General features: G+C 39.5%; 1 protein-coding gene across 4 annotated transcripts in view; it reads right to left on the bottom strand.

Moving 5' to 3' along the window:
• Positions 1-17,269, bottom strand: part of IQSEC1 (IQ motif and Sec7 domain ArfGEF 1) — a 365,437-nt gene that overhangs the window by 29,688 nt on the left and 318,480 nt on the right. For all 4 annotated transcript variants that reach the window (XM_059823034.1, XM_059823035.1, XM_059823037.1 and 1 more), the window contains one exon: positions 2,197-2,358. In XM_059823034.1, the coding sequence (XP_059679017.1) occupies positions 2,197-2,358 (162 nt within the window). The remainder of the gene's footprint in view (positions 1-2,196; positions 2,359-17,269) is intronic.

Genomic DNA, 17,269 nt, shown 5'->3' with positions numbered 1-17,269 from the left:
TACATCAAGCACTCTGTGGTCAGGCAGAGAGAGAAAGCTGAGGCTCACTGCAGAATAGCAGTGCTTCGGGAAGTGTGTCCGGTGTGCCCCAAATGTTGGCCAGGGCAACAACATCAACGCCAGCCCCACACCCCCCAAACAATGCCTTTACACTTGAGCTACCACCAAGTAGCAACTACAGTAGGCCCAGAATGCAGCTCTTGGTCAAAAATTTAGGCTACTCTCTTGAATATTGTATAAGCTCCAGTGAAAAGATGATTTCGAATAGTTAAAACACCCTAATTTACAGGATCTGGGAAACTTGAACATAAATCAAAGCAAGTCACTTGAAATTAAATTGTGTAACAGAAAAAGGATCCTCTGTTAAAATGCCTCTTCTATGTAACAACCTGGAGTTATTATCAGTTTGACAAAATCTACCTCCAATCTATAAACGTGATACTTAAGATGAAATGCTATTCTATTATCTCTCTAAGAAAAAATACCTATTTGCAGGCAAGTTCAGAACACTATCAAGTGAACTGCACTGCTTACAGGGTGTTCCTCTCCCCAAAGCATAGCTGAAACAGCTTATTTCAGAATAGGTTAATTTCAATAAAGGGATTGTTTAGGGTTGTAGGTAGGTGATTATGACCTTACTCTTAACAATTCACCTCATCACAGATACAGCACCTGGCTTAGCAGAGACACACTTCTGTTTACCCATAATCTGCTAGCCTGTTTGAGACAGGGAGGGCAAAAAATTTGTTCAAGATCACAAAATGCATCATCTAAGATTATAAATCATCTTGTCCTGGACCTGTACTGTTTTCTTCTAAAAAAATGAGAAAACACACACTCTTTGGAAAGTCTTCACCCTAGTCTGACTCATAATTGCAAAATCCAGATGATCATTACGAGTGCTAATAATGACTCATGCTGAATAGAGATTGCATCAAAATGAAGCCATATTCTATTACTCTGTATTGTAAGGCTGGCTGCATGCTTTGGTACAGAGGCTCTTCCGTTGCTTTCTGCTGGGTATTGTACGACAAGAAAGCAGCCTTTAACAAGGCACCGGAAAGAAAGAGAAGACTTCTAAAAAAAGGTCTACAGCATATGTACACATGCCGTTAGCTGTAGTAATACAGTGTTCAAGCTTGCAATTTGAGATACATAAGTTCTGACAGCGTAATAGTAAGACCAGGATGACTGTAGAGAATGTGACCGACATCTTTGCAGTATGAAGCCAGTGAGAGCAGTCTATAAGAAATATGCAAAGAAAATACACAGTGTTGGCAGACACTTTGTATCATGACACCATACCCTTACAATTTTTGCAATGTGTCAATGTTATGGTATCAATATTACATATCAACATTCAGTCCTCAAGAAAGACTGCATCTACAGACCAATGCAAATTTCAGTACAGGTTCATTATACTCTCGTTAAAACTTGTGGTCAGAATTTTTCCTAGTCTTCCTTAATGGGCAAGGTGAGGGGTTTTTTTTGCTTTCATTCTCAGCAGCTTTGTTAAACATTTAACTAATTGTTTTTATACAATTCCTTGAACAAAACTGGACTAAGATATATTCATGTTTACAGGTCAGTAGATCAGATTAAGAAAAAAAGCCCCAAAAGAATACGTGTTTTAAATGAACAACCTCTTAAAACAAAGCAACTTCTTCTTTGGTCTACTCTGTAGATAAGGTTTAGAAATTTATGACCAAGCTGCTAAAAGTCTAATTTTCTGCTTTGAATTTCTTTGGGTTTTAAAACAGTTTTTCTTTATCTAATCTTTTGGAAAAGAGCAGTTTGTATAGATCTTGTCAGCATATGCCTGTACACGCTGAAATCCCTTTTTATCTAACATCTGAGCCATTTGGCTCTAATAATTATTTTCATGTTCTGTTATGGATGAAGCCTTATGTTATATATAATATTATTTTGTCTCATTCAGTAAATTATTAGACAGCCTGAGGAAGGAAAAAGACTTTGAAGTAACATACTCTAACACCAATGAAATTAAAACATAAATTTAGAGTAAATGTACAGGACTACGGGGAGTATAAATCCTGGCTGGATCAGTAACAGGAACTTAGCTGGAAAGCAAAGATTAGCACAAAACGTTCAGAGACCATTACTACCTCTAGCTTGCTGAAACGTCTTACTTGAACATTCAAATATGCTTACCTCCTCCCCACACACAATACTCACTCTAACACATCCCGGTTGAACTGTTTTTGTCGATTTCCCAGAAATTCTCCAATCATCTGTCTGCTGAGACCTTTCCTTTGCAGGAGAAAGTGGGCCACGCCAACTGGAGTGTCTGGCACAAAACCTCGCTCAATTAGGTACTGGACTCCTTTTTCAGGTTTTCTGAGGAGAAATGAGAATGCAAAACTATTAATTTTCTTCCATTGGACCTGAAGGCATCTGATTAAAATTTTACAATTTTGCCGATCACTTTTGACTAACATACTACTAGTATGGGCTAGTACAGTTTCAGGATAAATGTAACCATCCCGTAGAACATACTGTTCACTGCTAATAGCTTACTAGCTTTGAAACGCATCTTTGCATGTTATTACACATTTCCCTGCTCCATAACCCTTCCAAAGAGAAGCTTTACATGCAAGCAGCTTCAGGCATGAAAGTCAAAACACTTGTCAATGCAAAAGACAAGCCCAACATCCGCTACTGAATGCTCCTGTTGCTGGGAGAGATGTACCTTCCAGAAACTGAACTAAAAAGCTGCCGAGGAAAAACAAGAGACAAAGAACACCCCTGACCTCCCACCCTGCTGCTGTCAAAAGTTAAACTCATTGAACAAAAACATCTGAAGAGGTAAAACTTGCAAGCTGAGAATATAAAAAATAAGGGAAAAAATAAAGTCAGTCATGCAAAAAGAAGCAATTAAAAATAGTGGAGCTCCCATCTAATTTAGATTTTTTTTCCTGTGCTTTAACACACCCATTGCCCCAGATTTCCCTCCCTCAGACATGCACCTTCATAGTTTCTGCAGTATTTTACATCTCTTTATACACCACCTCCAGATTTAGCTGTAACCGTTTTCAGATCTCAAAACAAAGCAAGCCGAAGCTACTCATTTCAACGTATTAAGAAGTGTCTGCTGGGGAGGGGGGTTGGGATGGAATTGCTTTCTGGCAATAAAATCTACTGCTTATAAAGGCAAATGCTGCTTATATTTTACAGTGCTGTAAAATTCCCCTTACAGCACATACTGTGCACCGCATCTGCCAGCAGCATGACACAACAGACAACCATCATTTCTTTTAAAGATATTCAAGGGTTATCTTTACAGAACCAATAATTCCATCATCGTCTTTATTTTGTAAGGAATTCTAATATAATGTCCACCTGTAAGAGTGAATGATTTGCAGCATGCTGGATCACCTGAAAGATATTTCCTTTAAGGCAAGCAAAATCCATTTCAAAGGACAAGGTGACCGTACTATTTTTATACAAGGTTGATCATACAACCATAACCCTTCTTCAGGGTTTTTAATTGCAAATAACATTACTAAATACATCATCATTCAGTTCGCCTACTCTTTTACATTACACTATTATATACTTAATACCCTATTAAGAGTTAGACAGATCAGAAGAATATATATAATTTAATCAAAAGGGAGTTCTCAAATCTCAATTTCTGGCATCAGGCTTTGCGGCTCTTTTCATCTGAAATAAGATTACACATACGGTCATCTTCTAAATACAATCTCATAAAATGAATCTCCTTCATACTCAAAAAGTACCCTTTTTCTTGTAAGTAATGCAACTGCTACGCTCATATGCTTTTGAGCTGTATTTCAGAATTCTGAACCTTTCTGAATTTAAATTCACACCACCCAACAAAAACAGGAATAGTTTTCTCCATCCCCCTTGTTAGTGAGCTACATTTGTCCACAAAATTCAGAGTGATGCAAACCCAGGAGAGTTCCTCTCCAGCAACTGTCAAAACAGAAAACAAAGAACACTATCAAAAAGCACAACGTGATCGAAAGAGCACCTTTACTTGAGCTATAGAAAATGCTGGATCGTTACTGATTGTACTAAACCACAACTTGAATTCTTACCACCCCCATAAGCCTGAACATTTAAAATCATCACAAAGGCGACACATGATTTATTTTGCATCAGCTCCTATGCAGTTGTATAATTTTACATAAGTCAGGGTCCGCTTTTTCACATAAGAAGCTCTGCTTCTGGCTCAGCAATATGAAATCGCTCTATTCAAATACACCTCAAACCAGGCTAGGTAAGTCTCCAAAACAGACTTAAAAATCCATTTTGCGATACACTGGAAGCCAAAAGCTCTTTTCCCGTCGATACTTTCTTCATGCTGAAGGGAAGCATCAGGAAGTTTTGCAGCCTAGGATTATCTGAAAGCAGTGCAATTCGTTACAAAAGCTGTAACATGGGAGCAATGTAAACTCTGAACTGCAATAACATGAAAACAGTACCTGAAAACTCTTAACTGTAAGAATGAAGACTACTCTTTCCCTATTTCATAAATCAAACTGTAGTAGCAGAGGCATAAACTTCGGAGTAACAAACCTGTAAGAGTCATTTCCACAGTGAAGAAACTTTATTTCTTCTAATTCATGGCCTAACCCACTGAATTTGCCAACTACAGATCAATAAAATTGTGTCATATTATTTTGAAATCTGTCCTCTAAAAACTGTTAACTTTGTTGTTCTGCTCTAGAAAAACAACTGTAAACCTAAAGAATATGACTGACCTCAGCTGAAGAGCTGCTTGTGGGTTGACCCCAGCCAACAGCCAAGTACCCAGACTAAGCCGGTACAGAGCTACTACTAAAAATAAAGAACTCAAAAACTGAAGGGCTTCTCTAGCGAATGTCTACTACCTGTTGAGATGAGAACTGTAACTTTCCGTAACGTTACTTTGATCATTCTTTGAAGGTTCTGATAGTCATTACTACAACGATAGTTATCACTACAACGGGGATAAAGGATTTCTCAGAGCAAACATTAGCAGGATAATTGTCCTTAATGACAGAACCTATAGCTTCAGGTGGTCTTTTGGTAGGTACCTCACCCCAAGTAATGCCAGTCTACAATAAAGAGCATATTCTACAGGATGGCATAAAGGACAAGTAGCCAGAGGCAGCTGGTACCACTCTGTAGTTGTTTGGGTGTTGTCCTTGAGCAAGGTAGCCTACAAGGTTTTCAGTTTTCCTATTATCAAAATGGATACTATTTGGCTCACCGGAGAATTCTCAGGGTTAACGGTTATATGGGAATGTGCACAAAGTTCTAAATAAAGTAAGTTTCTGTGGCTAAATGTGGGTATCAGATATCAGAGGAAGAAAAATGTTCTTATCCAAAGGGTATCTCCCTAGCTTCCCATTCAGCTCATAAATGCTAATTTAGGTTTCTGTTCCACAAGTCTAGCTTGCCAAGAATTTCTTCACATTTCTATTTTTGATGATCTGAAACCTTGAATTCATTCAATACTCTTGACCAAGAAATTGAATTTAAGATGAACTAAATTTTATCAAACAGCTTATTGGAAGAACAATCTCCCTTTTTTTGTTTTTTAATCACCTTGCAAGCTAGGGAGGTTCCGGGGGTTTTATTGCTGTTGTAGGTTCCCTCCCACCCCATGCCAGCTGTGACATTATCTTAGTCAACAGGAAGAGTACTTAATAGAAAGCGGTGACTTTTTAAGAGCGTTCTGAAGTGCTGTACTTCCAATGAAATTTTACTTAAAAAGTGAAGCTAACAGTAGGTTAAGAGAAAAATGTACACACAGAGACAGAACCTTCCCTCTCTGTCTTTAAACACAAGCAATATTCTCCCTCTTGTTAAATTCAGAGAAATTGAAGAACTAAACAGGTTCATAGAAATTTGAGTCTACCCCAACATCACAAATTTCAAATATTACTAAGTATGAAGGAATTGCCTCTTAAATGCACCAAGAGGACACGTAGGTTGTGGCGTTGACTATCAGCAAACTACCCGACACTCATTTGCTCCTTCCCAATGAAAGGCAAAAAATACCAGGTAGCTGACAGGGTTTCTGGGAGGGCAGGTTTTAAAAGACAACACAAGCAAACAGGGATTCTACTGCTGGCAAAACCAGCTGTTTTAAACTGGACAAACTTTCTTTTTCACCAAACCCTAATTTTCCAAAAGCGTATGACAGGATAAAGAAGGAAGTGAGACACGAAAGGGTCATGGATTTAACATGAGATAGGACATCTGACATAAGTTATCCTCATTTCTGCCTACTCAGAATTGAGCATAGACCGTTTTGTACTTACAACTAAAAGTCTTTTGTGATTAGGAAAATTCCCAGTGATGGCTTGTTAATTACACCTACCAATAACAGGGAGGATGAGAAGTCTATAAATAGCAATCGTGGAAGCTGCATAAGCAGAGCATTTCTTTTCAGATTTGAATACATTAATTAATATCAAAATACACCTTCTAAAGCTAGCACCTTACATAGCTGATGATTTACCTATCTAGGAAACGTTTGATATTTACAGCATTGCTTCCAAAATAAAGCTTTAGAAATGTCTTCTATCTCAAAAAAAACCCCAAAACAAAAACCCAACCAAAACAAATCAAAAGGAATCTACTGAAAGGAAGAAAAAAAAAAATCAACTAACACAGAAAGATGTGCAAAATTATATTTACATAAGATTCTCAGATGTTGCATAAAGGGCTAAGGGATTTGCCAGAAACTGACTAATAACAAGACCTTTAGGATGGTTTAAAGCGACTTTTAAGGGAAAAACATCGATGGAGAAAGTAATGCAAACTTCAAAATAACAGATCAAACCAGTATATTTTAATAAGCATGCTTCTTAGAGAGTACGGTCATATCCAGTAAAAATGTTGTCTTTGTGAGTTTCTGAAGACAGGTTGGATCCTGCAGCAATTTTTGGAAACTGAGATCTTTAAGAGGAAGCAAATTCCAGGAATGAAGAGTGCAAAATCACACACAGACAACAGTTAAAAAACCAAAGAGCAGAAAAACCCAAGCCCCTAAACCCCCACTCCCTCAAAAACCAAGACAATAGTAAATCCCTGCACATCGCTGCTGTTTCCTCTAGTCAGTATTACACTTTTCCTTCCTAGGCGTAATATTGACTAGAAGGAGATGGCTTATATACTCAGCAAGATCTACATGCAGTACTGAAAGCATAAATTCAGTGGGAGTTCATATAACTTGCTGACATTTGTGTAGATCTCATTAGAGTGGTGGTTTATTGGGGGTTTATAGCTTGTGAAGCTGAGGAGGAGCGTTTTTTTTTTTTTTTTCCTTTTAACAGCTATGCAGGTTGAATCTGGAAAAGTCACAAAAAACTCTGTACGTTTAGGAGTTTTGCTAATGTAAGTGATGTACAAGGCTCTCCTAAGAATGAGCTCTCCTTTGGAGTATGAGGTAGAAGAGGAAAGAAGAACAATAAATAGGGTAGTAATATCAAAGTTGGTACATCCCTGAGAGAAGTGTCTCTTATCCAAGTTAGTAATATACAGAAAGAAAAAAAGGAGTATTTTTTCATTAGACTAAACCCTACATGTATATAAGAAGCATTCCTAATATTTCTATTGTCATGAGTAAATTAGTAAGGAGAGCCGAGATCCAGACATCTATAATTCTGAGTGTATCATTATTTGTCTCAATTAACTTTCAGCTGGTCGGAAGAACCACTGACAGACAACTTTAGGATACATGTTATTACAATCATTTACATCACGTGAGAGTATCATCAACCTGCAAAGAGAATCACCAACTAGCTGTTGCAGAAAATCTGGATTGCCAATGATAAAAAACAGCCCTAAAGCTCCACAAATTACTAAATATGGACTGTCGAAATCACATAATTCCAGTCCCTGGTTTGACGTTTCCTCTGCTTGAATTCTGTTTTCAGAGGTGCTCAAGACCTGCCAGAGTTTGCGGAAGCAGGAAAGCCACAGGCAGTGGCAATGTAGGAGCAGGGGCAGACACGCAGATTGCTGTTCGGGCCACAAAAGGAACCACGGTTAGAAATACACCACCTTATGCTGTCGTTGGACATGAAGTAACACCAGATGCCAAAGGTTAGTGGTACTTGGGAAATAAGGCTTTCTACTACCTAGGTATTCAGAATGTTATCTTTAAAATTACAGGAAATACTATTTTTGCAACAACACCGCAGTGAATTTCAAAAGTGAATTTGGTAGAGGAAAAGCTTTTAGTCAGATTCTAGATGGTACGCAAGAGATCAGCACAAACTTAGCATTTACTGCCATCTACTAGACTTACGGGCACAGCCAGTCTTCCTGCAAAACAAAGACATTAAACCCAAGTGCTGCAGTTAGGTGAGCCCTTCAGCGGCAGTGCCAGCACTGGCATCAGTCTCTGTGCTCGTTCCCATTGCTGGTTTAGGTCTTCCTGACAAACTGAACTAGGAGAAAACCAGGTTTTGTTGTTTTGTGGTTGGGGGTGGTGGTGGTGGGTTTTTTTGTGGTGGTTTGTTTTGTTTTTTTTTTAAATCCAGTCCAGCTCCCCCAGTAGCTGCACAATCAGTGGTACTAACCAAGCCACGGTGTGGATAAAGTGCTGATGTCCACGCTGGCCAACAGAAGAGAATAGCAAGCACTACCTCAAACAGAAACATTCAACAAAACCACAGTACAAAGGTGTATACAGCCTTCCCTATTTCTGACTTGCTAAACATGTAAAGCTTACAAGCATCCCAAACCACATTAAATCTTTGTATTTCCTTTTAGATGCTCAGACAATAACAGAGCTGTAAAATAGAAGCTTTAATGAACAAATGAGCACAGAAAGCAGCTTGCCCAAGTCTGGATTTCCAACACCCAGCCATGCCAGAAGTACCTTTTGAGGTAAACTGGGGGTTTATTCACATAATGTAAATAAACACGAACGTACTGTTCTTACAGCCACCTGAGACAAGGGGATAAAGCCAGCCTGACTGAAAATGAGAAGCCTGGTGAAACATCTAGAAAGAACGTTGGTATTTCTGAAGGCACATCTATGCTTCTTGGTTTCTTGTCTTTGTTTAGGCACACACACGCACGCTACACTGAAAGGACCGTAAGCTGAGAGAATCTAGAGAACAAGCAAACCAGAACTACAAACATTTCTTAGAGGCTGTCAAGACTGCAAACAGAAACAGTTCACAAACGTGCTGGTGCCAAAGAAATCTTTTCATGTTGGGGGTGGAGGATTTAATGCAGCTATGATGCCAGCCCTCTGTTAAAAGAAAATAATCTTCCTTGCCTTTGATACTAGAGATCCCATTTTGAAAATATTTACAGTTGTCACAAAACTAAGCATTACTTTAACATTAAAATCCAGGGATGGCTTTTTTAATAGCAAGAATCTAAGACTTAGAATCAGTTAAGAAGTTAAATATTTTTCAATAGCTAAGTTGGCAGTAACAAGCTAGTTGAACATTCTCCTTAGTTTGGCAGACAGCTAATTTTTTTTTCTATGGTTGTACTTCTTTCTTCACGTTTGCTGAATACCTACTGCTGCCGCAACGAAGCTAAGAGAATCACTATGCCTATTTTAAACCTTCTGGGAAAGAAGAAAAAACCCAATATCCTTAAAATACTACCAAAACTAGTGCCAACTTGTCAGAGTTCACTCAGCTGTGCAGCAACTCAAGAAAGGGACTGAAAGGAAAAAAATGAAGAGAAACTGACTGGGAAGCCTGATCTGTGTCTTCCTCATGTTACACAACTGTTTAATGAAGAGAAGGAAAAACTAGGTGTAAATTGCATCTTCTGGTAATTACAAGAAAGAGTCTCTGGGTCAGGAAAATAGGCCAAGAAACAGCACGTTTCTCACAGCTTCTCGCATCTCATGGAAACGGGGAGATAGTTACTCACATTATTTGGGCAGGAGCCCTACAGTTTCCCCCACAGTGGGGAGGACTTCTCTCCACTAAATTATGATATGTTAATCTCAGTTTTGAATGAGCTTCTCAGGTTCATTCAAGACCAAACCAAAAAACTACCATCACAGATATGAAGGTCACAGCTTACTGGCAATTATACCAAATTACCTGGAGTAATCTCCGTTCAGTGAAAGTTAATTTATACTCATGTCACTAACAAAGGAATTTCCTAGGAAGTGATCTCAGTGCCCAGTTCTATTTGGTGGGGGAGCAAAATAAAGAGAGGAAACTCTGTAGACATCTGTTTTCACAAAATTGTGTAACTGACCTGAGCAGTTCTACTGTTACTTTCTGTCTGGTCAATCAGTTTCTTTATGTCACCATTTCCTAGTAAAGTGCTAAGAAATTATACATTAAACATTATTACTGCTACTGAATGTTCAGGCTTGTCAGAAAATGATCGCCTGAATCAGAGCTGATTACAAAATGGTAAAAAATGTATAAAAGGCAGCCAAAGGGTCCAAGCAGAAAGTCTGGGTTATTCTAATAAAGGAGGAAAAATGGAGTTTAAAGCTATTTCAGAAATAGGATTTTTCCCTTATGGGAAGCATCAGCCTTGAGGAACAAAGCAGTTAGCACGGTGAAGGGAATCATAAGGCACACCCCAAGCAGTTGCAATGCAGTAGCTGGACATGTCCTGGCTAGTAAAAACAATCCTGAGTCATCATGCTAGAGCAGATTTTGTAGCTCCTCATTATTCTTGCTCTTGGCAGTGGACAGCCTGCTTTTTGCCCCCCCCACCCCCTGCTCCTTCCTTCCTCGCAAGAAAGAAGGAAATATTTTAGTTAAATAAATGGACCAAAACACTCTATGAGGATTTTCTCACCTCCTCTGACCCCACTGCATCCCTGCATTTCTCTTACGAGTAGGGAAAAGAGTTTGTAGCTGCCAGCAGAGCAAAATATACTCCACTTTGAGACAAGACACACAAAAAACCTGCTGGCTCTCTCAGAACTATTTGCTAGGGCTGACTATTGCTCTCACGTTTATGCAACTGTAGTCAGGAACAAGACATTGAGATGACAATGTCCTTGAAATTGAGGAACAGTCCCTGTCTTAACGTTTTCTAGTGTCCCTGCCCTAAGTTCTCTTTCCACGCCCGCCCCCCGGTTACACATAACAGAAGCACTTCAGCTTCAATTTCTGCAACTCTACTGCCTGCAAATGGGAACACTGACAATCACATTTGCTTTAAAAGGGACACCTTTTAAATTGGCAATGCAAAAATACTATTTAAAGATCTCCAGATTTTTCATTTACAGATCCACCAAACCCCAATTCAGCAGATAGATGTGAATTGTTAAACAGGAGGAGAGAGTCGGTGCCCCCTTCTCTTTTCCTTAACTCTTCTTCCAAGGGTTCCTATGCAGCCTTCCCAACTCCCCATTCCAACTGTCCTCTGTATGCCTGCAAAGGCAGCTGGCCACATTTTTCACCCTCAAAACTTGGTCACTTGAGATTTGGGGCTGGGGGTGGGGGGAGGAATTAAAATTCTGGCATCCAGAGTCCTATCAGATGCTTGTCTGGGAGCTGCTCATTCAGTCAAATTCCTCCATTCACAGGGTTATTTTCTAATAACCGACTGTATCCTGAGCTCGCACCCAGGCATTGTCAGAGCAAACCAGTTGCCGATTCCTGGCATGTAGCAGCGGGAGGGAGACGTGTGCCCAGAATGTTTAAGGGCAGGCGGAGCTGGCGGCAGAGGATGAGGTAATGGCTCTTTCACGGTTCCAGGGACGCTTACACATAGTTACTGCTGGTCATAGTGCAGCCTTTCAAAAGCTAGATTTGCTTTCAACATTTGGTAAAGTTTATACTCCCTTTTAATGGCAATAAAGGGAATCCTTGTGCCCATATTTGAAACCGGTGCTTAAATACACTATTGGTTGAATTCTCACAGTTACACATTTCAGCTGTTTCTCATGGGCAGGACATAACGTATGCCAATCAAAGCACCCATTTTAGAAAAAAAGGAGGAAAAATGGGTCCTCAGGGAAAAAAGATAAAACACAAACAGAACAAAACAAAACACACAGAGCTTTTTTTTTTTCCTTTGGGTGTTCTCACTCAGGGCTAAACACTTTTAGAAATAATGAGTCATACTAAGAACATTCTTCTCTTCTTACTAACTCCTCGGCATGTTAGAGGACAAGCTACATGGAGTGCTTTGATTTTAATTTTTGTTGGAACCGTCTGCGGCTGAATAATCTGCAGTCCAGATGTTGTAACAACAGTCAAGTCCCTCTCAGTGTATACAAGAGGATGGCAAATGGCTTTGTGGTGAAATCCTGAATAAGCCTCTTGTCTCCCCTTTCCTCTTTCTATCGCATCATTCCAAAAAATCACGGAAGATACACGATTTGCAAAGATACTAGAGATCAGCTGACAAAATAAAAGAATTGCTTCAAAGGGAAAGAGAACCAACTTAGTTTGATTTACACTTTCTCCCTCTTACTCAAATCTGCACTTACAAAGTGTAAAATCATTAGAAATGTTTTCACTAAAAAAATTCTAAGGGGGACAGTCTAAAAATACATGTTTTCAGACCAAATATTAGAACGCTGAATGGATGCCATGAGACCTGACTAAAAGCAATACGGAAAGTATGTTCAGCATCTTAAGTGAAATTCGTTAGGCATGCGATTGGTGTAAATGGAGGAACATCAGATTAGTACACTTATTACAATATTTAAACTAATGGCTACTTGCAAAACTTTTTTTTAAAAAAATGAATAACATCTGGCAACTTTTAAGGATTTCAAATAGCAAAAAAGTTTGCAGTACTTTCTGAATGTAACAGTACTTAGGAATCCAAATTACCTTCAATTTCTACCTACATGTCAATGATAGAAACCGTATACCTCTGTTGAACAGTTAAAGCTGCTTTCACGGAAAATGAAAAATATGCCTTCTCACAAACATTATTATTGTGGCCTCAGATTTCCAACGCAAATTTCTCTAGATATGGTAATCTGCAATTTTGTATTTGGTATAATCTCACCAGCACTCAGCAAACTCCTCTCATATCTGCTTAGTAAAATAAAGAATACTTAAATTAACATGTTTAGACATGTTTAAAAAAGTCTGCTCCTGGAATTAGTATTCAATTAATATCAATAGTAATTTTAAAATTTTGAATAAAATCATCCTCATCGTGCAATAAATGAAACTGGTAGGGCTTTCAGGGCTTACAGGTCAAAAGATGATACATCACTGCATAATGCAAACAAATACTCGTGCCTTTTTAGCTCTGTCAATAAATCCTTTGAGAGAACTTGGGAATAGTGGGAACCTCGCTAATAGCCTGTTATAAAGGAAACTACAGAAAAACTCTTCAAAACAGTACGCTGTAATGGACTGAGGACACATGGGGGAACAGTTTTCCGTCTGTCACTACCCTTTCCAGAAAGCAAGAGAGGACAAAAAAGGGGGGTGGGATTGAAAGGCCTCTGGGAAAACGTATTGTAAAAATATTTATTGCCTAGCCTCTGTTCTAGCAATGTAAAGCGATGTTATGTTCGTTTACCTCCAAGATGTACGGGCAAGATTAGGCCGTAAAACCTTCAACAAAACACTACACAGAAAGAGCCCTCAACAAAATTATGCCCCAGCACAAAAAGCAGAGCAGCATGGTGCGAATGGCCCATGAGCTGTACTTCACAGTTTCTCTTCACTGGCGATGTCAGAAACTGGCACCAGCACCAGCAAGACTGGCTCCTGTGGCTAGTCACAATGCCACCGGAAGACTGCCAGATGAGAGGGCATTTAACAGCATCTTCCAACATCTGATATCCCAAAGGAGATAGTAAGTATGACTCTAGTCTCTGCTAGATTAACAAATGAGTCTGAGAAACACGAACTTTTATCTCCTGTATTTTATAGTACTGAGGCACAGTCGCATCAAATTTTCAAACCACTCTAACGTTGTCCAAGTTTGTTGAAAATTCTTTATTAATACAGAAAGCGTTTGTCCTTCCTGCCCAAGAGAACGCTGAATAATCCCTACATGGTACTCTATTCGACACGGCCCAGTTGGCTGCGTCACTGCAGTTTGAGGAGACAGTCACTGAGGGCAGTGCTATCAGCAAACACACCTGGTAGCCACAAATACTTGGAAAGGAGCCACAGTTACTGTCCCCATCACGCTGGCACAAGAAAAGGGAATCCGGCAACATATTTCTTCCTACACACGCACAGCTCTGCACAGAATTACAGTCTGCTACCACCAACTGCAAAGTTGACCCAAGGGCAGGACAGGTTTCCCCAGACTACTGAGGTTAAACCATTCGGTCCTATTTAATCTGTTAGAACCATCAGTGCACCGGTAGCAGAATGGAACCTGAAAATCCTACCAGATTGGGCTGCAGTAACTGGTAAACCTGGTATTTCCAGCCTGCAGTCAAAACAAACATGAGAATAAAATCACAGCCCTTTTTACTTTTTTTTTTTCCCTCCTCTTTTTTTTTTTTAAAAAAGCAGCAGTCAAAAGCCCTCTTGAAGCCTTGTTTATAAGCAAACCAGTCTCAAAGGCTGGATTTGCATTGGCAGGGTTTGGAGCCTGCAAAATAAACCTTTCTAGGTAGTGTTTTCCTTCTGCCTATAAGGGAGGAATGGTTTCGAGTGTAATTTCTCCCGGACTACAACCCTTTCAAACTACACTGAAGAAAATGCCTAATTCAACACAGCTGGCCTCACCAAGCTTCCCTGGGAGCCTCTGCATTCTGGGCATGCACCTGCAATCCTTCCTTTAGGAAAGCAATGAATGGTAACACACAATCTGACAGCCTATTGACAGCGTGAAATCACTACTGCCATTCAAAACCAGGAGAATGTACAGAGGCTCTTAGGTAGTTGCAATCTCTTTGGCAGAAATCATTCCATTTGGGTGGTACTTTCTGTTCTAGTATAGTGGATACCACAGAATATCTTTTAAAAAGTATACTTCTTTCATCAACACTAAGGTTCCAAATTGAGCACCAAGTTATAGTCTGAAACAAATTCTATGATCAAGTGATAAAACTCCTAGAAAAATGGTTTTCAATTACCTACAGTTTTTTCCCTACTGTCCTGTGTTCTCCTTTCTCCAAGGACCTTTGTGCTACTGATGTTTTGCATATAATGGTGATTAAGTGAACTAGAACAGCAGTTGTGCTCAACTTCTACTCCACCCATAACTAGCTATTCTAATAAAGGGCCTCTGGTAAGAAAACTGCACTTTGGCTTCTGAAAATTATTATTGTAATAGAAAAGCCAGAAAAATTATAAAGCATCTGTTGAAATTTCAACTGTGGGGACAGTGACTTTCCATGCTTTTTAAAACTTCGTTCTTTGACACTCATAGTGAACAAAGCAGAAGTATTTACTCTACTACAATTCATGCACTCTTTAAGGTTCTAAACTCTTTGTATTTCAGCCAAGCTTCATGTACCAGAAAGAAATGACATGATTATTTGCTAATTAAGGTTTGGGATCTTAATTTGCAAGAAAGATTTCAAAGATGCAATGAAATTAACATGAACTTCTTGTAAAAGACATCCCTAAAATTTCCTCTGGTAGACGCAGAGATTTGGAAAAAACTTGACTTCTTGTAATAGGTAACTTCAAAGCCACTTCTTTCAATTCTGCGCACAGTCCTTCCGCATGGGTGGAGCACACATCCTCTCAGGAGCTCGCTGCCAAGACTTGTACTACTCCCTCATTTTATGATGATAAATGTGTCATGAAAGATCACGTGATCAAAAGACATCTAAACGATTCTGCTGCATTGACTTGAACGCTGGAGAGTAGACTAAAAAATGTATCCCCTCACATCATGGGTGTACATCTGGTCACACGGTAGGAAGCGCAAGCAGTTTGCAACATGGGACTGAATGTGTAGGCAGACCCTCGCTCCTATGAGATGCTAAGCGGTTGCATTTTTGCCATGTCACGAGAGAGAAACTGTGAAGACGGGACTGATTTGCAGAAAGTCCATCTGACCCGCAGACCCCCTTCCTGGCCTATGTCCAAGCAGGTCAGGCAATCCTCCTTTACACTGTTCTGCCTGTGAAATAGCAGCCTTTGCCAAGGAAACGTCCATCTAGGACATGGCTTGCTTTTCAAAAAACATTTGGACACACAAGATGCTACGACATACTTCATGTGCTGAGAACAATGAGCATAATGCTCAGAAGTTAACTGAAACTAATGCACCTGTACAGCGCACATATAAAAGGAAAAAGGATTCTTCATCGTGAAGAAGTCATCACCTGTAAATCCTGGCAAGTGCCCAAACACAACCTCTATCCCTTCACTTACCTCACAAAACGCAGTTTGCAGTCCCACTGTTACACTCTTAAGAGTCTCCTTCTGAACTTTTTAAAGAGTAAAGCTGTGGAAGTTTCCCAGCTCCCTTTCAAAAGAGTTTACAGATTCATGCACCATCACATTCTATGATGGCTCAATACCTGACGTTGCACAGAGGGGAAATAAGGCTATTCATGAAATGTCACAATCTGCAGACTTGAAGAGCAATAATCAAAACCAAGATACATGGGATACTTGGGGACTGAGCTATCAATAGAATCAGAGTGATGCAGCAGAAGGTAATGAGAACCTTCAGTTCTGTATCAATACGGGAGATAAAATGCGGTGGGGGAATGAAACAATCACACACAGCAAAATATCACGCATAGAGGTGCTGCCTGGAGCTCTGCGTAGTGCTATCTTTTAGAACTCACTGCTAAGAAACTGCAAGTCACCTTACAACCAGCCAATATATAAAAAAAGGTTTATCTCTGTTCAAGTCCATGCAGCAACATCACTTAGATGTGCTTCAAATAACAGTCTCTGTTGTTCTCTATTCCTGATGTTTATTTTTCACTTTCAGCCTCCTACTGATATGGCATGTGACCAGAAGCATTTGACAACTTCCAATGCTCTCACTCATCTCTGCATGCTGCTTGAGCGCTTTTGCCGTTCACCTTCTTCCTTACACCCTTCTGCAACTGACTCAAAAGGCTGTATTATCAAGCCTGAAGTTCACTGATCATTGACTGCTTAAGGCTTAATTACTGTGCAAAAAACCGAGCAAACACCAGGTCTTTTAACTGCCAGCCAAACAGTACCGGCACCTTCCTCCCCACCCCAAGGATGTTAATGTTTTCAAATCTTCTAAAAAAAGCAAACTGATGTATCTTCCTACCCAGTCTATTTCATGAGCAGTAAAAGCTGCAGAGATCCAGTGACTTACATACTTCCAGTTGGTTAAAAGCTTCTGTAAAGTCCTATTAACTTTTTACAAAGACAAAAAAAAAACCAAACCTGAAAGTTTTTAC

Source organism: Gavia stellata, chromosome 12, assembly GCF_030936135.1.
Source record: "Gavia stellata isolate bGavSte3 chromosome 12, bGavSte3.hap2, whole genome shotgun sequence".
In the NCBI taxonomy this organism is placed as follows: Eukaryota; Metazoa; Chordata; class Aves; order Gaviiformes; family Gaviidae; genus Gavia; species Gavia stellata.
Note: the sequence above shows the minus strand (reverse complement) of the source record. Positions and strands in the feature narration are given on the sequence as shown.